The 24,688-nt window shown below is 44.9% G+C and overlaps 1 protein-coding gene and 1 long non-coding RNA gene across 2 annotated transcripts; both read right to left on the bottom strand.

Annotated features, from left to right (window-relative positions):
- Nucleotides 1-263: 263 nt before the first annotated feature.
- Nucleotides 264-8,501, bottom strand: LOC306928391. The gene is made up of 3 exons (XR_013790688.1): nucleotides 8,423-8,501; nucleotides 1,883-1,965; nucleotides 264-381 (listed from the first exon to the last, which is right to left on the bottom strand). It is a non-coding gene; the product is annotated as an uncharacterized lncRNA (long non-coding RNA).
- Nucleotides 8,502-8,523: 22 nt separating this feature from the next.
- LOC306928717 (uncharacterized protein) lies at nucleotides 8,524-23,436 on the bottom strand (the record flags this gene model as incomplete). Its single annotated transcript, XM_079508987.1, has 10 exons — nucleotides 8,524-8,529; nucleotides 8,643-8,761; nucleotides 8,951-9,003; nucleotides 9,234-9,374; nucleotides 12,699-12,840; nucleotides 13,024-13,201; nucleotides 13,455-13,566; nucleotides 14,774-14,911; nucleotides 15,348-15,535; nucleotides 23,296-23,436. The coding sequence occupies 10 exons, from the start codon at nucleotides 23,434-23,436 to the stop codon at nucleotides 8,524-8,526; spliced, it is 1,218 nt and encodes a 405-aa protein (XP_079365113.1).
- Nucleotides 23,437-24,688: the final 1,252 nt, after the last annotated feature.

Below are 24,688 nucleotides of genomic sequence, written 5' to 3'. Positions count from 1 at the left end.
TTGTTTAATATAATTAGAGAGGACTTCTCTGTTTGGATGAATGGGCTCTCTATGGGAAGTGTCACCTAGGTATCACCTTGCTGACAAGATGGCCGCGGTCTGAATATGGAGAATAGGGCCTATAGGCTTGTTTCCATTGTGGTCCTCTGTATAATATCGGAATCGGTCAGAATCGGTATCGGCAGATTATTTCATAATTGTGCAGCCCTACTAATAATACAAATCTCTCCAATCTCATTGATGCATAGAGTTACAGAGGCAACAGCAGAGATCCACCAGAAGGGGGCGCTGTAGCTGTAGTTGTCACTGCTTCTGTTGAACGTTCAGCAGCTTCAGGATGGCGTCTGCAGGAAGCCCGCGTCTGACCAGTTCCTCTTTAAGCTGCAGGTGAAACAACACAACACAATGTTACGTCATAATGTCTGAGGAAGGTTTCAATTTAAGTCAAGCTGGAGAAATAGTTTTATGTTTGACTGACATGTTCTGATACCATGTGTGTACATGGTGCATTTATATAGCACTTTTATCCAAGATGCTTCACACACACACACACACACACACACACACACACACACACACACACACACACACACACACACACACACACACACACACACACACACACACACACACACACACACACACACACACACACACACACACACACACACAGGCTACTGGGCTGTGGCGTCATGTGGGTCAACAGTAACACATCATCATGGAGTGACGCTGCGAGCTACTCGAGCTCACACTGTTTCCACAAGAACAGTGTTTTCTAGTTTTTGAGGCCCTCCTATAGACAGGTTTAATGTTGTTGAGGGGTGCTAGCCCCTCCTATAGACAGGTTTAATGTTGTTGAGGGGTGCTAGCCCCTCCTATAGACAGGTTTAATGTTGTTGAGGGGTGCTAGCCCCTCCTATAGACAGGTTTAATGTTGTTGAGGGGTGCTAGCCCCTCCTATAGACAGGTTTAATGTTGTTGAGGGGTGCTAGCCCCTCCTATAGACAGGTTTAATGTTGTTGAGGGGTGCTTTAGCCCCTCCTATAGACAGGTTTAATGTTGTTGAGGGGTGCTAGCCCCTCCTATAGACAGGTTTAATGTTGTTGAGGGGTGCTATAGCCCCTCCTATAGACAGGTTTAATGTTGTTGAGGGGTGCTATAGCCCCTCCTATAGACAGGTTTAATGTTGTTGAGGGGTGCTAGCCCCTCCTATAGACAGGTTTAATGTTGTTGAGGGGTGCTTTAGCCCCTCCTATAGACAGGTTTAATGTTGTTGAGGGGTGCTATAGCCCCTCCTATAGACAGGTGTAATGTTGTTGAGGGGTGCTAGCCCCTCCTATAGACAGGTTTAATGTTGTTGAGGGGTGCTAGCCCCTCCTATAGACAGGTTTAATGTTGTTGAGGGGTGCTAGCCCCTCCTATAGACAGGTTTAATGTTGTTGAGGGGCGCTAGTCAGGTTTATTGTTGTTGAGGGGTGCTAGCCCCTTCTATATACAGGTTTAATGTTTTGAGGGGTGCTAAACCCTCCTATAGACGGGTTTAATGTTGTTGAGGGGTCCTAGCCCCTCCTATAGACAGGTTTAATGTTGTTGAGGGGTGCTAGCCCCTCCTATAGACAGGTTTAATGTTGTTGAGGGGTGCTAGCCCCTCCTATAGACAGGTTTAATGTTTGGTTTTAGTTCAATGTTTGTTTTAAAAACGCCATTAACAATAAAGATAATTTATGTTTGTTTTGTCACCGTTTGTTTTAGATCATAGCAATCATAACAACACTAATCATAGCAACACGAATCATAGCAACATGAGTTAGAATTCCCTCCTCGATGTTGTAAGATGATAAGAGCGCCCCTCACTTCACACGGGTGTGATTTTTATCGTTACCTTTGGCAGCACTATTGTCCTGATGTCTTCTTTGGTCAAAGGAGTCTTTGAGGAGATTCGCACTCTCAGGCCGCTGGTGCCACCTACAGGACATGACAAATGTAGCAGCTTTACAATAGTGCCACCTACAGGACATGACAAATGTAGCAGCTTTACAATAGTGCCACCTACAGGACATGACAAATGTAGCAGCTTTACAATAGTCGGTGGGCAGGGGCGGTATTGCAGTCGCTGTACCGCTCTGTTGTGACAATTTACAATTATAATTATATTATAATATATAATTATGATAACTACTTTTTATGTATGTGATTTATTGCCAAGCTTTTTTGTTCTTGCTTATTGTAAATCGCTCTGGATTAACGAAAAGAGAGAGAGCAATCTTCGTTCCTACTCTCACCTATGGTCATGAAGTGTTCCTACTCTCACCTATGGTCATGAAGTGTTCCTACTCTCACCTATGGTCATGAAGTGTTCCTACTCTCACCTATGGTCATGAAGTGTTCCTACTCTCACCTATGGTCATGAAGTGTTCCTACTCTCACCTATGGTCATGAAGTGTTCCTACTCTCACCTATGGTCATGAAGTGTTCCTACTCTCACCTATGGTCATGAAGTGTTCCTACTCTCACCTATGGTCATGAAGTGTTCCTACTCTCACCTATGGTCATGAAGTGTTCCTACTCTCACCTATGGTCATGAAGTGTTCCTACTCTCACATATGGTCATGAAGTGTTCCTACTCTCACCTATGGTCATGAAGTGTTCCTACTCTCACCTATGGTCATGAAGTGTTCCTACTCTCACCTATGGCCATGAAGTGTTCCTACTCTCACCTATGGTCATGTAGTGTTCCTACTCTCACCTATGGTCATGAAGTGTTCCTACTCTCCCCTATGGTCATGAAGTGTTCCTACTCTCACCTATGGTCATGAAGTGTTCCTGCTCTCACCTATGGTCATGAAGTGTTCCTACTCTCACCTATGGTCATGAAGTGTTCCTACTCTCACCTATGGCCATGAAGTGTTCCTACTCTCACCTATGGTCATGTAGTGTTCCTACTCTCACCTATGGCCATGAAGTGTTCCTACTCTCACCTATGGTCATGAAGTGTTCCTACTCTCACCTATGGTCATGAAGTGTTCCTACTCTCACCTATGGTTATGAAGTGTTCCTACTCTCACCTATGGTCATGAAGTGTTCTCTATCGTATCGAGACTACCTCTCCACCCAACATATTTCATATGTAAGGGGAATGACCCCACCTCACTTGTGACGTGGATATCTCTTTAAGACACACCAGTTGTACTGGCACGCACGGGTATATAAGGCCCAGGTATTGCTGACGGTGTCAGCTCACGCGTCCGTGATGTAGTTTAGCCAATTTCGGTAACACAGCGGAGTGTGCCGTGGCTGTCGGGCGGAGTACACTGTACGGTGTATCACGGCAAGGCCGTTCACGCACCTATAGGTGTAAACTTGCATGGTATAATCCGGTTACCGGTTCGAAACCACAAAGTAAGCTCCTTCTCATCCCGAGAATGCACTATGGCTATCTAGGCGCAGCTAGTCAACACAGGCCTATTTTGTCACTACTTCAGCACCGGCTTATATGCGGCGCTTATGTGACCATAAGGGCCCTGACCTTTAGGAGCTGCAGCTACTGGCTTCCAGGCTCCCCAGGCAGCAGCAGCGGGCAATGCTATCGATGCCCTTTGATGAGGCGCCATCTGTGGCGGCCCCAATCCAAGCTGCGATAGGAGGACCAAGCTCCCCCAATGACGCTGCCTATTGAGCCGTCGGCCATGTTTGGCCAAAAGGCCAGTGCTTTGCTACAGCATCCTAAGGAGGCTGTGGAGGTGTACAGGATGTGCACCTCCACAAGCAGCCGTGAGCAGCTTGCCTCGGTTGCCCTCAGGCTGTGTAACCCCAGTCAGGTTTGGCAGTTCCAGGGACCTACGTGTCCGGTTACAGGCCAACCAGCGGGGTATGGCTAAAATGTGCTCGGCGGGCTAACCCCATCCCTCAGTCCTGACAGTTAAGGCCCCAGACCCCACCCGCTGTCTCTCGGGACAGCGGCTGTCCTGGAAGACAATTCAGGTGGACCCCTGGGTGGGTTCCACTATTTCTTCGGGGGGTGGTGTGCTGCTTACAGCACTCTCCTGGCAAGGAAGGGCTGAGGGTCTGGCAAGCCATCCTCCAAGACGACTGGCTTGCCATGCTCGACCGGGGATGTTTATACTTAGATCCCGGGTCTGACATACTGATGCACTGACCGGCTTGTCTTAGACGACGGAACCTTTGAGTCCCGTATCCTCCCATTCGGCATATGTCTAGCCCCCCGATTGGACACAGTCCTTGGCGGGAGGGCCTTTGCATCCTAAATTGGATAACTGAATGATGTGTGCTCGCTCAGAGGTGCAGTGCCACAACAATGTGGCCAGGCACCTGCAGCACTTTGGGCACCTAGGCCGGCACCTCGACAAGAGGCCTTGCAGGCGTCAACTCTCACAGTCCACAGCGCTCCTCGGCATGTGTTAGAGGGCAAAGCAGGGACTCGGTCCCTTGCTCTAGTGAGTCGGGCCACCATCAGGCTGTGCCTCCGCCCCTTAGGGCCGAGGGCAGTCACGGTGCACTTGGTGTCTCCGGCTCTTCTGAACATGCGGCCAGTGCATTATCTGTCATTCACAGTCATGCACTATGCGGGCGTATCGTTGACAGCGTCAGTTTACACGTTCCACGTTGTTCCAGCGAATAATTATGTCTGTTCACACAGCAGAATGTGACTGTCAGGGGTGAGCAGAACCACCATAAGGTTGTATTACGGCATGGCCGTGTAAAAACTTGGGTGTAATTATGTGTGTTGGAGACCGGCTACCGAAGCCACGGAGTGAGCTCCCTCCTCATCCAGAGGTATTCGTGTGGCTAGGCCAGAGATCTGGAAACAGGGCGGGCCACCGTCCCACACAAGGGCGACACAATAGTCACCCAGTCGGTCCTCATACCGTTCATCCCTCACACAATAGGCCAGCAGTCCCTCCTCGGGGGGTGGTACTGTCTGCCTTACGGCATGAGCCAATTAAGCCCGTGGAGACTTGGGCTGCAATGGCTTCTCACAGGACAGCATTCTTGCCGTTAGCGGCCACAAGAATGTCCCTGTCAGTGAGGGGTGCTGCCGCTTCCTACATGGCAATGCTTAGGTGTCGTCGGCACCAATCCCTGCATTTTGCCCTACGGCCTGATCGGAGTGTGAGCCATCCAGTCTATTGATTTTCACCCTTCCCACCCTCCTAAGCAGGGTGGTGAAGCAGGGCCTTCCTCAGTGTTCTTCTCAGGGCCTTAAATGGGCCTAACTGTCTTAGGCAGATAGTCTCCAAGACTGGACTTCACTCATTGGCTTGTGAAACAATCCAGCAGGCATATAGGTGGGCAGGCAGGCCAGCCCCAACAGGAACATGTACACATTCCACACAGGGCCTCGCTGCCACATGGGCTTCGAGGTGCCCTCCAATCTGAGATCTGTGGGACAGCCTCTTGATCGACGCTGTCAGCATTTATCAGGTTCTACCATATGTGGTATCAGTGTGGCGGCCAGCACCCTTCTCACTGTGTGTGTGCTTAGCTCCGCAGCATAAACGCGATGGGAACTATGCACAAAAACGAAGGCCATCCACTTTTTACTTGTAAAACTGTGATGCGACAATAAGGATCGTTCTGGTTCTGAGAACAGGGCTTCAACAGTCAGCTGACGAGTGTTCGGCAGGCTGACTTGTGCGGGAGCGCAGGCCCTGCAGACTGCAGTAACCTCGTTACAAAGAAAAGAAGAGCATTTCCTGAAGGGTTCCCTGAGGCTCAGAGGGGCTCAGGTTAGGGACCCAATCAGGCCCATCTGGGGTTAGCCCTGGAGGCTCTACGACCTTTAGTCAGTGAGCCTGACATGCTCAAGACAGCACCCTTGTCGGCGTCACATCTGCAAGGAGAAATGGGGAGTTGTGAGCTCTATCAATCCATATTGAGCTCTGCAGGCCTATGCCGGATGATGGTATAGTCTTATGCCCCAAACCGGCCTTTCTCCCCAATGTTTTCAAAAGGGCACGTCTCAATCAGGTGGTTGAGCTCTGCCCTACCGTCGTCACACAGACAGTCGACGTACAGAGATGGAGTCGGTCCCCACTCTGCCCTATTGGAGCACTAGAGTCGGACGTCAGGGCCACACAAGGCCCACAGAATAACGGACCAACTCTTTGAGTGCTTCAAGTGAGAGTGCATGGATCACAGAGGTTATCCAGCACACAAACAGGCAGGAGTACCAGTGCCGCCTGGAGGGCAGGCACACTCCACCTGGGGACGCTGCGGAAAGGTGCGTCTCTGACAGAGATCTGCACAGCGGCGACTTAGTCTACTCCGTCTACATTCACCCGGTTATACCGGCTGAACATGCATCATTCGCTCCCTTCGGGGAGTTGGTCTCGCATGCTACTCAGCGGTGGGTGTCATTGTCACCTTCACCAGTCAAGCCAGCCTTGCGTCTGGTGGGCTGGCTTGGGCGGCCCTTCACCCCTGCGGTCTCTGGCCTTAGTGCCTTGCAGGGCCGGGCTCTGGGTGGCGTCTAGCGCCTGAGCATTTGGCGGCGGATGGCGTCTGGCTGTCCGGCCGTTCCAGGGGTTGTAAATACATTACATTGAACATACATGATAAATAATTCAAAATTTAGTATGTGCTGGGTCGGAGCCCACTGGCGTTGTCTTCGGGGTTCTGGGACTGCTTCGCTTTCTCACGAGGTGTCTTACAGAGTTCCCCTTACATATGAAATATGTTGGGTGGAGAGGTAGTCTCGATACGATAGAGAACGTATGGTTACTTTGTAACCTTTGTTCTCTGAGTGAAGAGAATACCTCTCCACCACGATGTCGCTCAGAAGCGGTGTCGATCAAGTAAACCAGTGTAATCACGCACACCTGGGCCTTATATACCCGTGCGTGCCAGTACAACTGGTGTGTCTTAAAGAGATATCCACGTCACAAGTGAGGTGGGGTCATTCCCCTTACATATGAAATATGTTGGGTGGAGAGGTAGTCTCTTCACTCAGAGAACAAAGGTTACAAAGTAACCATACGTTCCTACTCTCACCTATGGCCATGAAGTGTTCCTACTCTCACCTATGGTCATGAAGTGTTCCTACTCTCACCTATGGTCATGAAGTGTTCCTACTCTCACCTATGGCCATGAAGTGTTCCTACTCTCACCTATGGCCATGAAGTGTTCCTACTCTCCCCTATGGTCATGAAGTGTTCCTACTCTCACCTATGGTCATGTTGTGTTCCTACTCTCACCTATGGCCATGAAGTGTTCCTACTCTCACCTATGGTCATGAAGTGTTCCTACTCTCACCTATGGTCATGAAGTGTTCCTACTCTCACCTATGGCCATGAAGTGTTCCTACTCTCACCTATGGCCATGAAGTGTTCCTACTCTCACCTATGGTCATGTAGTGTTCCTACTCTCACCTATGGTCATGAAGTGTTCCTACTCTCACCTATGGTCATGAAGTGTTCCTACTCTCACCTATGGCCATGAAGTGTTCCTACTCTCACCTATGGTCATGAAGTGTTCCTACTCTCACCTATGGTCATGAAGTGTTCCTACTCTCACCTATGGTCATGAAGTGTTCCTACTCTCACCTATGGCCATGAAGTGTGGGATGCCCGAAAGAATAAGGTTGTGAATACAAGCGGCCAAAATTAGTTTTCTTCGACGGGTGGCTGGCATCTGCCTTAGAGATAGGGTGAGAAGTGTAGTCACACGAGGAGCCAGCTTAGGTGGTTCGGGCATCTGGTTAGGATGCCTCTCGGGTGTCTCCCTAGGGAGGTCCTCGAGGCATGTCCCACTGGGAGGAGACCCCGGGGCAGACCAAAGCACAGTTGGAGGAAACTCACTGGCCTTGGAACATCTCAGGATCCCCCAGGAGGAAGTCACTAATGTTGCTCTGGAGAGGGAAGTCTGGGGCTATCTGGTGGAGCTGTTGCCCCCGCGACCCGACTATGGATAAGCGGTTGAAGATGGATGGATGGATGGATGAAAAAGGCTTTCGCCCCCTTTATAGAGGGAAAGACTGTAGGCTGACAGGAAATGGGGAGCGAGATGGGGGGGGGGTGACATGCAGTAAAGGCTGTTGGGATCAGGAGTCGAACCCGCGGCACACTGCCATACTGGATTACCAGCCAGGGTGCCTGGACCGCTGAGCCACGGCCCAGGCTGGAGTTTGAAGTTATGATGGGTTTGTATAGGAAGGGGGCGGGGCAGCTAAAGTGGATAGGCCTATCAAATATGTAAATATTGAATCAAGCAACATAAAAACTGTCCGGGGTGTTCACATAAGCCTGAGTAGACTAAAAGTTAATTTGAAAGTAAATTATACCTTTAAGAGTCTTGCTCAGGGACACACATCTACGGCTCTATCACATTAAACATGGTAGTGAGACTTTAAGTTACAACAGGACAGTGATTAAAAAGACAATAATCATAATTTCATCACACTCACGAGACCCAGGGGTGTAGCTAATTGAGACATCTGCTGTGGGCAGTGAGATTGTGACTGTTGCTGCTTCGGGTGGAGATGTCACAGTCATAGTTGGTTTAGCACTAGTACTACTACTACTACTAGCAGGTGGTGGTGGGGTTGTTATAGTTGGTGGTGTTGTAGTTAAAGTAGCAGGAGGTTCCATGGGTGTAGTAGCAGGAGGGTTCATGGGTGTAGTAGCAGTAGGGTTCATGGGTGTAGTAGCAGGAGGTTCCATGGGTGTAGTAGCAGGAGGGTTCATGGGTGTAGTTGCAGGAGGGTTCATGGGTGTAGTTGCAGCTGGTGTGGTGGTTGTAGTTTCTGCGGGTGGAGAACATAAAGATTTAACTTCTTTATTTTACAAACGGGTTGGTTTAATACAAATGTTATCAACGTGGCTATGATTCAGGACGCTTATCTGCTTAAGTGGAGCCTCCTCACACTAGATGGTATCACTGATGGAATGTGAAACATGGTTGTGGTTTAGTAAACAGGTGTAGTTTCACCCACCGTTTGAGACACTGACAATGACACAGCGAAGCTCCGACTGATATGTGGACGTACTGAGAAAACAATGAACAGGAGTTTTGTTTTTAGCTCAAGGTTACATTAATAGTAAAATAAAAACGGTAATAAAGTACTCTGATGCAGACAGACAGATAAGACAGACTGACAGACAGACAGACAGACAGACAGACAGACAGACAGACAGACAGACAGACAGACAGACAGACAGACAGACAGACAGACAGACAGACAGACAGACAGACAGGTCATTTAAATGGATGCTGACCTGTTGGTCTGAGCAACAAAGCAGACAGGGTGATGTTCTCCATCCTCTGACTGTGATGGTGTCCATCTCAGGATGAACTGTCCTTGTGCTGGTCCAGTCAGCTCCATGTTGTGAGGTCCACTGAACAGCAGCTCAGAGACCCTACAACACCAGCAAAAAAGACAACATGAGGTCCACTGAACAGCAGCTCAGAGACCCTACAACACCAGCAAACAAGACAACATGAGGTCCACTGAACAGCAGCTCAGAGACCCTACAACACCAGCAAACAAGACAACATGAGGTCCACTGAACAACAGCTCAAAGACCCTACAACACCAGCAAACAAGACAACATGAGGTCCACTGAACAACAGCTCAAAGACCCTACAACACCAGCAAACAAGACAACATGAGGTCCATACGAAATTGTGCGGCTTGAGAAAGATTAGTTAATTTGTGTTGGATAAGGGCTTATTAGTGGGTTTTCCGCTAGATATTAAGCACTGGTTAGGGTGTGTTTTAGCCTGGAAGGCTCACTCACGGTGAACTGCCAGAAATGAACGCGTTCACAATGACGTTCATCAGGCAGAAATACAGTACGTTCAGTTCACGTTCAGCCGAAATAGGAACACGTTCAAGAATTATCGTTCTTTGAACGTGTTCGGGTAGGCCTACAACACTGAGCTCAGAGACCCTACAACACCAGCAAACAAGAGAACATGAGGTCCACCGAACAGCAGCTGGCCGTAGCCAAATTCTACCAATTCCATTTCCTCCTCTATTTCCCATTCCAAATGCATTTGTCTAATATGTAACTATATTTTCAGCAATTAGATAATATATATCTTTGTTGTGTACTACTGGGTAGATCTGATTGAGCTGGTCATTTTTAAAGTAGCTCTCAAGTGTAAAAAGTGTGGGCACCCCTGCTGTAGAGACAGACAGGCAACAAATCATGCGCGGGTGGTGGTGGTGGTGAGCGGGGCTGGTGTGATTGCTGCCGGTCAGCCGATGTAAGCAGTGCCTTGGTGGTAGCCTATACCCTAACGCACAGGTTAAGGCCCGATTCATACTCCTATTTTAGAGCCGAATAAAAGTCGGTTCGGCTCTGTAGAGCCGAACCGACAATGTGACGTCATTTGAGGTTCGGGGGGGCGGGTACCGTCCTGAAGTCGGCTCTTCGGTGCTACTGAAAATGTCTGACGAGCCGAAATCATTTCGGCACTACAGTGCCGAAACAGCGGTAAAATAGGAGTATGAATCGGCCCTTAGGCGTCCTCGCGTCTAAAATAAGTTTACAAACTTGTTTCTTTCTCCGGCGCTGTGTCTGTGCTGTGCTTTCTCAACAATCTAATGAAGAATTAGAGGGGTGGGGGGGGAGCATTTCACACCAGAGTGTGAAAAGACTCCTCCAACCCCTCCAGACAGACACGCTGCGACGCAGGACACACATAGAATAGATGTGTATTCTTTGTTGGTCCGCCTTGAGTAGCAGCTATAGGCAGCATATCATTTTAAATAAACGGTTCTCTAGGGGAGGCAGAAACATAGCCATGGGAGGCGGCTGCCTGCTCTTGCCTTTAGTAGATCCGCCACTGGATTGAATGGACTGAAACCAGCGCTCCCCAAAACAACAGGTTTGGAGATCTGTTGCGAATTAATTACATGAAACAGTCACCCGTGCGCCCAGTCCCAATGTTTGTAAACAAATAAATGATCTATAGGGGAGAACAGGGTAAGATGAACCACTTTTTGCTTAAGTTGTCCTGGAAGCAAGGCAAAATGAGATGGCAGTAAAATCTAATGATCTACCCATATTTCAGGATGTCTTCTATCAATTGAAATGATGAGTAAGCATATATGACAAAGGGCCATGCAAATAATATGACCTTTTTAAAAAAAGTGGTCATGTGGCAAGTCAAACCACATGATATTTTAATGTTAAAAGCTTAAACTTGAACAGATAATGTATTCACTTATCAATAATAATATAATAACAGTTTTCCCTTTTGCAAATAGTCTTATTTATTTGTTTATTTATTATTTAAACAATATTAAGACAATTAATTAAAGTTTGTTATTCAGAACCTTATATTTGCAATATTGTTAATACAATATTGCAAACTTCTCTTAAATGAGTATGTACATGCAAATTAAAGGTCATTCAGTATAATTTGAGTAGCAAAGACTTAATAAACTGGTCAGGCTCCTACTTGGCCTCACCCCCCGAACCCACCTCACCTCTGCCCACTTTGACAGACTGGTATGGCTTAGGGTCAGCGACAGAGTACAGCATCTTGCAATGGGTCTGGTCCACAAGATTCGATACTCCACCAAGATACCCATGTACCTGTCTAGATACTTCCTTAATGTTAACGAAGTCCACACCCACAACACCAGAGGGAGTGCAATGAACCATGTACAACCCAGATTCGGCACAAACAAGGGACTAAATTCTTTTAGCTCCTATGCCACCAAAATGTGGAACGCCCTACCAACAGTCATTAAGACATGCAAATCCCTTGACTCCTTCAAAACCGCTCTCAAAGGGCACCTACGGATGGCTGCAATTCGAAACTGGCCCCCGTAAAATCTGAATCCCCCCCCCCCTTTTCCCCTCACTGTATATGTTTCTTTTCCCTTTTTACCTCCATTATGATGAATTCCTGTACTGTTCTTTGTCTATATAGAAGTGTCTATTTGTACGTCTCTAAATGTTTTGATGAATTGAACATGGTGGACCCTGTTGTAAACAAGTGTAATGCTTAATTGGGTCGTCCACTCACAGTTAACAGCCTTTGTATTGAGTTTGTGCTTGAAATGTACTGTAATTCTGCAAACTGTTAATACAATTTTCAATCAATCAATCAATAAAAAAATATGAATAGTGATTCCCATTGACTCAATTTACCCCCAGACATTGGCTCATCTTACCCATAGCCACCATTTTAGAAAACAATGACTAGAATAAGCTACTTCAGACAATTTAATTGCTAAATGATTCACATGGTTCTATCCATTGGCAAATCATCAACGTGTATGATATTACATTTTAGACCTAGGTACATTTTGCTTTGTATAACAGTCATTTTACATGATCTGTCAAAATTTTACTTTGACTGACAAAAACAGTTTTTTGTGTAAAATAATGTTTTCTACTTTCCCCATGTGCTTCTCAACTTCACAGCCAGGTGTAAATTATGTATGCTTACTAGATTTAAGGTCAAATGGCAACACAGGTTTCTGGTTTTCTGGTGGTGGTGATGGTTATATATTTATTGTACTGACGTGGAGAGTGTTGTCTCTGTGGTGATGGTTATATATTTATTGTACTGACGTGGAGAGTGTTGTCTCTGTGGTGATGGTTATATATTTATTGTACTGACGTGGAGAGTGTTGTCTCTGTGGTGATGGTTATATATTTATTGTACTGACATAGAGAGTGTTGTCTCTGTGCTGATGGTGATATGTTTATTGTACTGACGTGGAGAGTGTTGTCTCTGTGCTGATGGTGATTTCCAGTGTGTGACCAACAGGGGTGTAGAGCTGTGCTCTGTTATCCGGGGTGGGAGGCAGGAACCTGGGTAGATACTGTCCCTCTGTACAGCTGGCTACTGCTCCATCCACTGACCACATGACAAGGAGGGAATATAACCATTGTAATGGCTTTATGTTTAGGTTAGATTATTGATTTAATTAGATCATCTATATTCACTTTATTAGAACATTAACTGGTTGAGGTGCCAGGAACCCCTACGAAAATAGAGCTACAATGGTCAATGTTTATATGAAGTGAGGGTGCTGAGTACCTTTGATAACAAACTGTAGAGGTATAAGGCTGAGAATGTTACTGGTAGTGATATTGTACTGAGATCCATCAGTGTTTGTGAGGGTGATATCCTGGTTGGGAGAGTCATAAATAGCCAACCGGACAACGTAGTTACCCTCATTACGGCTGTTTGTGGCAGGAAATGACAAAGTGCAATCCTGAAAGAGAGAAAGGACAGGAAGAGTAAAAAAAGAAAATAAAAAAAACATGAGAAACAATGGGTCATATTTCTAAGAAGAGGCGTAGAGAAAAACAGTACAGATTGATCATAACTGTAATCATGATTAAAATAAATGCAATGTTACTTAAAATCTGTGTTTGCATCAGAATTAAATTAGCATAAAATTGTGTATTAGCATCAGTATGGCGTGATCTATGTTCTTATTTACAAATTAAAAACATTCAACTCACAGGTGACAAGTTGAGAATGGAAGGAAGAGTAGACCATGTTCTACATTTAACCAGGTCTCCATCTGGGTCAAACGCTAACAGGGTGAAGTTTCTCCCACAGTTAGAAGGAACTCTGAGAGACAAAGAGACATTTATCATTAGTGTCTTTATTAATAGAGGTATGTACTAGTATTATTATAATAGTATATCATTAGTAGAGGTATGTACTAGTATTATTATAATAGTATATCATTAGTAGAGGTATGTACTAGTAGTATTATAATAGTATATAATTAGTAGAGGTATGTACTAGTACTAGTAGTGTTATATTAGTATTACAACTATATCATTATATTTTAGTATAAATAATAATGGAAATATTTACCCTAAAACAGAATTCACATTGTGCTTTTCGAGATATCTTGAATAGTAGGCTCTATACATATATATATCTATACATATCTAGATGTTTAAAATTGTATCCATAATCTAGTAGCCTAATCAAAGTGTATAATGTTAATGTTAGTAATATCAGAACATAACACCAGTGTGTAATGTTAATGTTAATAATATCAGAACATAACACCAGTGTGTAATGTTAATGTTAGTAATATAAGAACATAACACCAGTGTGTAATGTTAATGTTAGTAATATCAGAACATAACACCAGTGTGTAATGTTAATGTTAGTAATATAAGAACATAACACCAGTGTGTAATGTTAATGTTAATAATATCAGAACATAACACCAGTGTGTAATGTTAATGTTAGTAATATAAGAACATAACATCAGTGTGTAATGTTAATGTTAATAATATCAGAACATAACACCAGTGTGTAATGTTAATGTTAGTAATATCAGAACATAACATCAGTGTGTAATGTTAATGTTAATAATATCAGAACATAACACCAGTGTATAATGTTAATGTTAGTAATATAAGAACATAACACCAGTGTATAATGTTAATGTTAATAATATAAGAACATAACACCAGTGTATAATGTTAATGTTAATAATATAAGAACATAATACCAGTGTATAATGTTAATGTTAATAATATAAGAACATAACACCAGTGTGTAATGTTAATGTTAGTAATATAAGAACATAACATCAGTGTGTAATGTTAATGTTAATAATATAAGAACATAACATCAGTGTGTAATGTTAATGTTAATAATATCAGAACATAACACCAGTGTGTAATGTTAATGTTAGTAATATAAGAACATAACATCAGTGTGTAATGTTAATGTTAATAATATAAGAACATAACATCAGTGTGTAATGTTAATGTTAATAATATCAGAACATAACATCAGTGTCTAATGTTACCGTAGTGAAGGTATGATGGTGGTCTGAGGAGACCTGTCAGATTTCCCAGTGTCTGATCTGGTCCTGAGGTTCACATACGTATACGCATTCCAGCTCACAAAGTTGTTATTGTTATTTATCCAGTTACCACCTCGTAACCTGTGGGGGATGATATTATTATTATTATTATTATTATTGTTGTTTACAAAGTGACAGATAAAAGTATAATAACCCATTTATTCATGTCATAATTTTGTCAGATGAAACAAAAGTAAATGTAAAACATGTAGGGGTGAAAGAGTTAATTGAACTCATTTAATGAATCAATCAATAAACTTTATTTTGGTCACGTGAAGAAAAATGTGAATATAGCCGATCTACAAGATCATATCGCGTCACATCACAACGGGCTATGAGCTTGTATATCTTTAACACTTTTTTACACGGAACACACACACACACACACACACACACACACACACACACACACACACACACACACACACACACACACACACACACACACACACACACACGCACGCGCACACACACGTAATGGTGTGTGTTGTGTCATAGTGCATCTCTCTTCACTCACTGCATATAGAAGATAGCGTTGATAGGAACCAGTCGAGTCATGATTTTCTCTCGTTGACACCACTCTGAGGTGTTATACACCGTGTTCACCTCCAGGTGGCTCTCACTGCCACAGTCAGACCAGGAAAGACACTCCCATGTGTCTGAATGTGAGCAGGACGTGAAGGCGTTCTTATAGCGCAGAACCACCTGGAATTAGGAGATTATGACATCATAAAAGTTACACTACATGACTTTGATCCTGTCAAAGTCATGTAGTGACTGTTTACAGTAGGTTGATACGGACACAGAAGTTCTAAATTAATTTAAATGTAACAATTTGTGTCAAATTGCAGTTTACTATGAAAACCTGCATATCCCGTCAGTCAGGTCACACCTCGTGACACGTCACGCCACCATATATGGCCGTCAGTACATCATGCCTCGTGCTACGCTCCATATATGGCTGTCTCAATATATGAAGATCATGACACTGACCTCATCAAACCCTGGATAGCCATACATAGAGAAGACTGGATCAGACACCGAGATCTGCATATATGGAGCTGACCGGTTCTGCCATTCCATATGTTGATCCTTCCTCTTCGATGTCTCCCTTTTGACTGATACCTGTCAATTCAAACTCTATACGGGCCTGCCCCAAAGTTATTAGTGCAGCCACGTCCGGCAGCCAGCAGAAACTCAACAGGCCCGTTCTCAACAGGCCCGAAAATGAAGGCCCGGCCCTACACTGCCCCCGCTGCCACCCTTATAGATCTCCATATATGGAGCTGACCTTTTATGACATTCCATATGTTGATCTGACCTCATCAAACCATGTAGGCCTACACTCAAGACACACTCCATATATGGCCATTCCTCATCAAACCCTGTACACTCAAGACACTTCCCCCGCTGCCACCCTTAGCTCTCCATATATGGAGCTGACCTGTTCTGACAGCATATGTTGATCTGACCTCATCAAACCCTGTACACTCAAGACATGCTCCATATAGCCTATGGCCAGACCTCATCAAACCCTGTACACTCAAGACACTGCAACCGCTGTCACCCTTAGATCTCCATATATGGAGCTGACCTGTTCTGACATTCCATATGTTTTCTGACCTCATCAAACCCTTTACACAATGATCTCATGATCTTGTGCCACCCACTTTTAGAACAAATATCAAAATTCACCTTCCACAACACTGCCACTCAGGTGTGGAATGCCTCCCCCCTATCCTCAAAACAAGCAAATCACTGGTTTCCTTTAACACTTACAGCGCTAGTTTATTGACAAATTATGATTTCACGCCAGCATTTTTCCCAGTTGAGCTCTTATTTTGAAAAGCCACATTTCCAGACTTCCGGAAGTGCACATAAACTAGGAAGCTAAACGGATGCTGGACAGCTCTTGTTTACCAAACGGATCTATGCCGGTGCACTGGAGGGCTCCACATCGCCGGCTCTGTCCCATGAAATAAACGTTGTTTTGACCAAAAATGAATAGGAGATACAGGCGATTGAAAGAAACAGATAGAATGGATTATTATGGTGCCGACGATCGCTTGGTCTTCAACCAGACAAAATTCTCACATGTCTCCCCCCTTCTCCGCTCCCTCCGTCGCTGCCCACACAGAATACAAAACTCTGATGCTGGCATTCAAAGCAACTAAAGGTATGGCACCCCCATATCTTGCAAGTCTGATCGAACCCTACAAACCGTCCCTCCCGCTCGCTCAGATCAGCCAACGCAGGGAAACCGGAAGTACCTTCACTAAAAACACCGGGACAATTCTCCACACGTCCCAAACTCTTCTCCCTTCTGGCTCCAAAGCTATGGAATGCACTTCCCATTACAATCAGAACTGCAGCCTCACTCCCAATCTTCCGCCGTAGTCTGAAAACCCACCTCTTCAGACTCCATCATGGCCCGTAGCACTTACCCTAGCCCCTTAGATAGCACTTTATGTAGACTTAGATAGCATTTTATACAGACTTATAACATGTTATGTATAGACAGCACTAGAATTGCATGTTAAGTAGTCATTGCACTTTATAGTATATATCTATAGTATAGTATAGTATAGTATAGTATAGTATAGTATAGTATATATATATATATATATATATATATATATATATATATATATATATATATAGTAGGGTGCATCAAAATTTGCAAGTTTAACCTCCTGATCTGTTCCTTTGATAAAATGTGCCACTTCATGTTTTAAGAATGTGCAAAATATTTGTTCAATATATGGTGATTTACAGGTCCAACGCAGCATGTCAAATTTGGGTAAAAGTGCAATTTTCGGTCATTTTATAACTCCCATTTTCTATTAACATAACACGTCAATTCATCAAGTTTACAACAAATAGTTTTTGAGAAGATGTTTTTGGAAAGAGCTAAATGTGTTTACTTAAGAATAAACATTACATTTTCATTTAAATCATCACTGAAAAATGTTTGAAAATGGAGTCTTAGTCCTTCACTGTGTTCATGTTCAACTGGCGCTTGCAGCAGCGAAGATTGGGCTGCTCACAGCGATAATGCTCAACTGCTTGCAGGACCTCTGCAGATCTTGCTCACTCTTCACTGCTGCCACAAACTGTTGTGAATTTGACCCCATGCTCGGCGCAGTCATTGACAACGTTGATAGCACACACATTCACCAGTCACCACACCTGCCTGGAATGATAGCCCAATCCTCTGGTAGCCCAATCCTCTACATTGAGTGAGATAAATGCTGGATCGATCTGCAGCCGGTGTATACCGAACCAGCAATCTGGGTTGGCAATGTCGGACAGCCTGGTGGTCGGCGAGAGGACTGGAAACGTTGGCTTGCACCAGTGCCAAAGCGCTGCTGTTAGCATGGGAAGATCATCCGGCTTGTTATCCAAGATGGCATCCGCAAGTACACGTCACTCTTCAGCTGGTACATTGGTGTTGAAGAGTGCCAGGGGCAGCATCTCAGCAGTCGGGTACCAGAGGTGCCTCTCCAGTGCTTTCATGGCTGATATTGCAATGCCCTCGTCAACAGACTTGTAAGCAAGTGTGCAGGTTGTCGTAGAGTGTGAGGTCATTCCATGCAGCATCTACGGCCGAGTCTTATGTCACTGGCTACACGGTTGAAGATCACACCAATGCAGCAGCAGGCTGCCTTCATGTGCGCCCTGATCACAGAGTCGGGCAGTAATTGTGAAATGATTTCAGCATCATACGCAACAGTAGATCGATCACAGCGCAACGTGCTGGAGGCTGTCAATAAAGAACACCACAAGCAGTGGACACCACCTCCTATGTGCACCCTGCACTGGGACGGCAAGTTGACACCGACGCTAAGCAATGTGAGCCAGTTGGAGGAGCGTTTGACAGTGGTGGTTGGAGATGCAGAGAAGCTGAAATTGCTTGGCGTGCCAGCATATACAAAGGGTAAAGACGAGGCGTGTGTAGAGATCATTGCCAGGCTGACATGTAAGCTACTGCAGGAGTGGTGCTGTGCCGACCAGATTGTCAACATGGCATTTGACAACACTGCATCAAACACAGGCCATCTCACAGCAGCCTGCATTGCTATCCAGCTCTCACTTGGTAGACCACTGCTCTGGCCCGGTGCCAGCATCACATTGGTGAGGTGATCCTCAGCCACATTTTCACTGGCCTCAAGGTGGAGTCCTCACGCTCACCAGAGGTTACCTTGTTTAGGCATCTGCAGGATTGCCGCACAAATACAGTGACCCATTGTACCGCTGCATTACGCCGAACAACCGTTCCTGGGCAGGTTACGTGCTGAACTCACTGCATGTGCTGCGGCAATGATAGACTACAAGCGAGGCGACTACCACGAGTTTGTGCAGCTGTGTCTTGTCTATCTGGGTGCAGATGATGCAGCACAGACTCCAGTAAACTTCCAAAGACCGGGAGCGCTGCACAAGGCTATGCTGGAGCGGCATATGGTCTTGCTTCCCCAGGGCACCACCACCACACGGCAGCAGGTGCAGAAGATTCGGACGTTTGCCAACTTCATTACGCACATCTATGCAACATGGTGGCTGACCTGTGACACGGTCGTAGATGCTGCATGGAATGACCTCACACTCTACCACAACCTGCACACTTACAAGTCTGTTGATGAGGGCATTGCAACATCAGCCATGAAAGCACTGCAGAGGCACCTCTGGTACCCGACAACTGAGATGCTGCCCCTGGCACTCTTCAGCACCAAGGTGCCAGCTGATGAGCGACGTGCACTTTCGGATGCCATCTTGGATCACAAGCCAGATGATCTTCCGATGCTAGCCCCACAGCAGCGCTTTGGCACTGGTTTCGGCAAGCCAAAGTTTCCAGTCCTCTCGCCGACCACCAGGTTGGCTGACCTTGCCAACCCAGACTGCTGGTTCGGTATGCACCAGCTGCAGATCGATCCAGCATTTATCTCACTCAATGTAGAGGATTGGGCTACCAGTGCATCATTCCAGGCAGGTGTGGTGACTGGTGAATGTGCGTGCTATCAACGTCGTCAATGACTGCGCCAAGCATGGGGTAAAACTCACAACAGACTTTGTGGCAGCAGTGAAGAGTGAGCAACATCTGCAGAATGTGCTGGAAGCAGTTGAGCATTACCGCTGTGAGCAGCCCAATCTTAGCTGCTGCAAGCACTGGCTGAACATGAACACAGTGGAGGACTAAGACTCCATTTTCAAACATTTTTCAGTGATGATTTAAATGACAATGTAATGTTTATTGTTAAATAAACACATTTTGCTCTTTCCAATAACATCTTCTCAAAAACTATTTGTTGTATTTTTGATAAATTGACATGTCATGTTAATAGAAAATGGGAGTTATAAAAGCACCGAAAATGGCACTTTTTGGCATTTTACCTAAATTTCACATGCTGCGTTGGACCTGTAAATCTGAATGAATTTTCCCCAAACTTTGCAAAGATCATTTCTATAGCCATTGGAACAAAATTCCAAAAGAACAGATTGATAATTTGTTGTTAATTTTTTTGCATTGAATTTTGATGCACCCTAATATATAGTTTCAGTTTCATTATATAGATATTCCACTGTTACGTTCTTAGCTTACGCATGTTTCATGATAACTACTTTTTATGTAGGCTATGTGACCAGAGCAACCACTCGAGGAGACTGCGAAGTGCCGCACCGGCAAACAACATTCGGCCAAAATGTCCTCTCAGTACAGGGTTGTGTAAAATGGAATGGACTTCCTCTGCGTATAAGGGAATATGCTACATTTTCCTCTTTTAAATACAATCTGAAAAAATGGTTGCTTGAAAACCAAAGCTGCAACCATTCATGATTATTTTCTCGCCCAGCAGTCTGCTGTCACCCAGGAGGATGCGTGCTTCTCGCCCAGCAGTCTGCTGTCACCCAGGAGGATGCGTGCTTCTCACCCAGCAGTCTGCTGTCACCCAGGAGGATGCGTGCTTCTCGCCCAGCAGTCTGCTGTCACCCAGGAGGATGCGTGCTTCTCGCCCAGCAGTCTGCTGTCACCCAGGAGGATGCGTGCTTCTCACCCAGCAGTCTGCTGTCACCCTGGAGGATGCGTGCTTCTCACCCAGCAGTCTGATGTCACCCAGGAGGATGCGTGCTTCTCACCCAGCAGTCTGCTGTCACCCAGGAGGATGTGTGCTTCTCGCCCAGCAGTCTGCTGTCACCCAGGAGGATGCGTGCTTCTCACCCAGCAGTCTGCTGTCACCCAGGAGGATGCGTGCTTCACTGCTTCTCACCCAGCAGTCTGCTGTCACCCAGGAGGATGCGTGCTTCACTGCTTCTCACCCAGCAGTCTGCTGTCACCCAGGAGGATGCGTGCTTCACTGCTTCTCACCCAGCAGTCTGCTGTCACCCAGGAGGATGCGTGCTTCTCACCCAGCAGTCTGCTGTCACCCAGGAGGATGCGTGCTTCTCACCCAGCAGTCTGCTGTCACCCAGGAGGATGCGTGCTTCTCGCCCAGCAGTCTGCTGACACCCAGGAGGATGCGTGCTTCTCACCCAGCAGTCTGCTGTCACCCTGGAGGATGCGTGCTTCTCGCCCAGCAGTCTGCTGTCACCCAGGAGGATGTGTGCTTCTCGCCCAGCAGTCTGCTGACACCCAGGAGGATGTGTGCACGCCACCTCGCCCTGTTCTCGCCCTCACGGCGTCTTACTGGTAATCAGTTACACTACATGACTTTGATCCTGTCTCTGTTTACAGTAGGTTGATACGGACACAGAGGCTTCTAAATTAATTTAAATGTAACAATTTGTGTCAAATTGCAGTTTACTATGAAAACCTGCGTCAGGTCACGCCTCGTGACACGTCACGCAACCATATATGGTCGTCAGTCCATCATGCCTCGTGACACGCTCCATATACAGTATGAAGATCATGACACTGACCACATCAAACCCTGGATAGCCATACATGGAGAAGATCATCACCTAGATCTGCATATATGGAGCCTGCCAGCAACTCTACATCTGACCTCAAACCCTTAGATCTCCATATATGGAGCTGACCTGTTCTGACATTCCTTAATGTTTTCTGACCTCAACAAACCCTGTACACTCAAGACACGCACAAATTATTTGTTCAGCCCAAAACATTGTGTTTGTTGTCATGAGTTGTCACCATCCTAGTTGGCTTTGTTGTCATGAGTTGTCACCATCCTAGTTGGCTTTTGTTGTCATGAGTTGTCACCATCCTAGTTGGCTTTGTGTTTGTTGTCATGAGTTGTCACCATCCTAGTTGGCTTTGTTGTCATGAGTTGTCACCTCCTAGTTGGCTTTGTGTTTGTTGTCATGAGTTGTCACCATCCTAGTTGGCTTTGTGTTTGTTGTCATGAGTTGTCACCATCCTAGTTGGCTTTGTTGTCATGAGTTGTCACCATCCTAGTTGGCTTTGTGTTTGTTGTCATGAGTTGTCACCATCCTAGTTGGCTTTGTGTTTGTTGTCATGAGTTGTCACCATCCTAGTTGGCTTTGTGTTGGTTGTCATGAGTTGTCACCATCCTAGTTGGCTTTGTGTTTGTTGTCATGAGTTGTCACCATCCTAGTTGGCTTTGTTTTTGTTGTTATGAGTTGTCACCATCCTAGTTGGCTTTGTGTTTGTTGTCATGAGTTGTCACCATCCTAGTTGGCTTTGTGTTTGTTGTCATGAGTTGTCACCATCCTAGTTGGCTTTGTGTTTGTTGTCATGAGTTGTCACCATCCTAGTTGGCTTTGTGTTTGTTGTCATGAGTTGTCACCATCCTAGTTGGCTTTGTTCCTCTTACAGGTCTTTAAATAAATACTTTATGAAACGTCTATGGGAGAAAAGAAAATTGGAAATTGTCTTCCGGGCTGCTCGTCGGGGGCGGGACTGCAACGCTCTATATAGTATATAATATAGTATAGTTACATATAATTATTATTTTCATGATTTTTTTAAATAATTATTTTCATGATTTCTTTAATAATCATTTTCATTATTTTTTAATAATCATTTATTTAATTTTTTTCATGATTCTTTTAATAATCATTTTCATGATTTCTTTATAATTCTTTTCATGATTTTTTAATAATCATTTTCACAATTAGAATGAAGAGTTAATTAGAAAGAAATACATAATGTTTCAGTCATTGAGAAGAAGTTAAAAACTGTTTCTTTTCTTTTTTTCCCCAACATTGGTGTCAGATCCTGAGTCTACGTGAGACACGATCTAAAATGTCTCAGTTGAAAAGCAGGGAAACAGAATACAGTCACCCCAGTTGTACTTATATTGGATTAACATACTCAACCATACAGAATGTACAAAAATAGATTGCATGCATTCAAAATAGTTACATACTTTAATAAATAATTATTTGTATTTAATATTTTCATTTTATTTTATTGCATCTTATTTTTTTAATTGTAGGTTTCGTTTTTACTCTTTTCGTTAATGTTATTATCAATAATCTTGACATGTACTTACCGTCATAGTTCCATTTTCGTACGTGTCCTTTGGGTCAAAGGTCATGACAGTTCCATAAAAGTTGTTCTGTTGGGTTCGTCCACGCTGAGCTCCACAGAGCAGCAACACCAACACCGCTGTCCAACTCCAACACACACTCATGGTTACGGAGAGAATGAAACATATACTCTGCACTGGCAGGTTTTATACACACACACACACACACACACACACACACACACACACACACACACACACACACACACACACACACACACACACACACACACACACACACACACACCTCCGCCATCATATAATCCATGGTAAGCCTCCACCCACAGCCTGTCTCAGCCTTGTCTCAACTCTGATCAAAGTTGGGAGGCGTCCTTTGGTTCGACATATCATTGGTTTGAAGGAGCATTTGTCCGAGGTGCGTTAAGGGTCGGGAGAGGGTTGGGGTTAGGTTTAGGTGTGCTGCCCCGTGGGAGGTTAGGGTGAGGGTGAGGGTTTGAGGTAGGTTGTCGTTCGGACCGCATGCACCCATCAAAGTTAGGTGTCGTCACATTAAACTATTGTGCCACTGCAGTCAATTGGCACGCATGCCCTCGATTCATTGTGTACGTATCTGTTTTCACTCTCAAGTTCCTTGTTGCAGCGTTCCATACCATTGGTATTTTATCCTTGACGTTTCCGTGAGGAGGATTCAACTTTACACTACCTTGCCAAATGGTTCACGTAGTACTTGTTCTCGGGAACACTGTCCTTTGAAAAGCCATAATAGCCATAATATCTCTGCTGTCGGGAGGAAACCTCATAACTCCAAAATGTTCATTTTTCAGGAAATGAAAAATATAGATTTTTCAGGAAATTAAGAAAACCTTATGTTTTTAAAACAAAGCAATACAGCCTCATCAAAGTTGGCGTTGTGACTTTATATATTGTCAATTAAACAACACACAGAGGTAAAGGGTGTTCAATAGCACTGATTTATGAAACAACACACAGAAGTAAAGGGTGTTCAATAGCACTGATTTATGCAAAAAAAACCCTCAAAAATGGAGTTATGAGGTTTCCTCCCGACAGCAACGATATGATGTGCAATACACACCCACTCACCTCTGCAGCTAATTATAAGTGGCTGTTTTCCAATGGAAGCACTGAGGAGACTCAATTATTATTATCCAAAACAATTAGGATTTGTCTTTGTGCCTTTGTAAGTGGCTCAGTATAGTAAATACAGACATGTTTTACAATGTGCAGCGCATACAGAGACTATGACATGGTGTTTACAATGTGCAGCGCATACAGAGACTATGACATGGTGTTTACAATGTGCAGCGCATACAGAGACTATGACATGGTGTTTACAATGTGCAGCGCATACAGAGACTATGACATGGTGTTTACAATG

This window comes from Electrona antarctica, assembly GCF_951216825.1.
Source record: "Electrona antarctica genome assembly, chromosome: 8".
NCBI lineage: Eukaryota > Metazoa > Chordata > Actinopteri > Myctophiformes > Myctophidae > Electrona > Electrona antarctica.
Note: the sequence above shows the minus strand (reverse complement) of the source record. Positions and strands in the feature narration are given on the sequence as shown.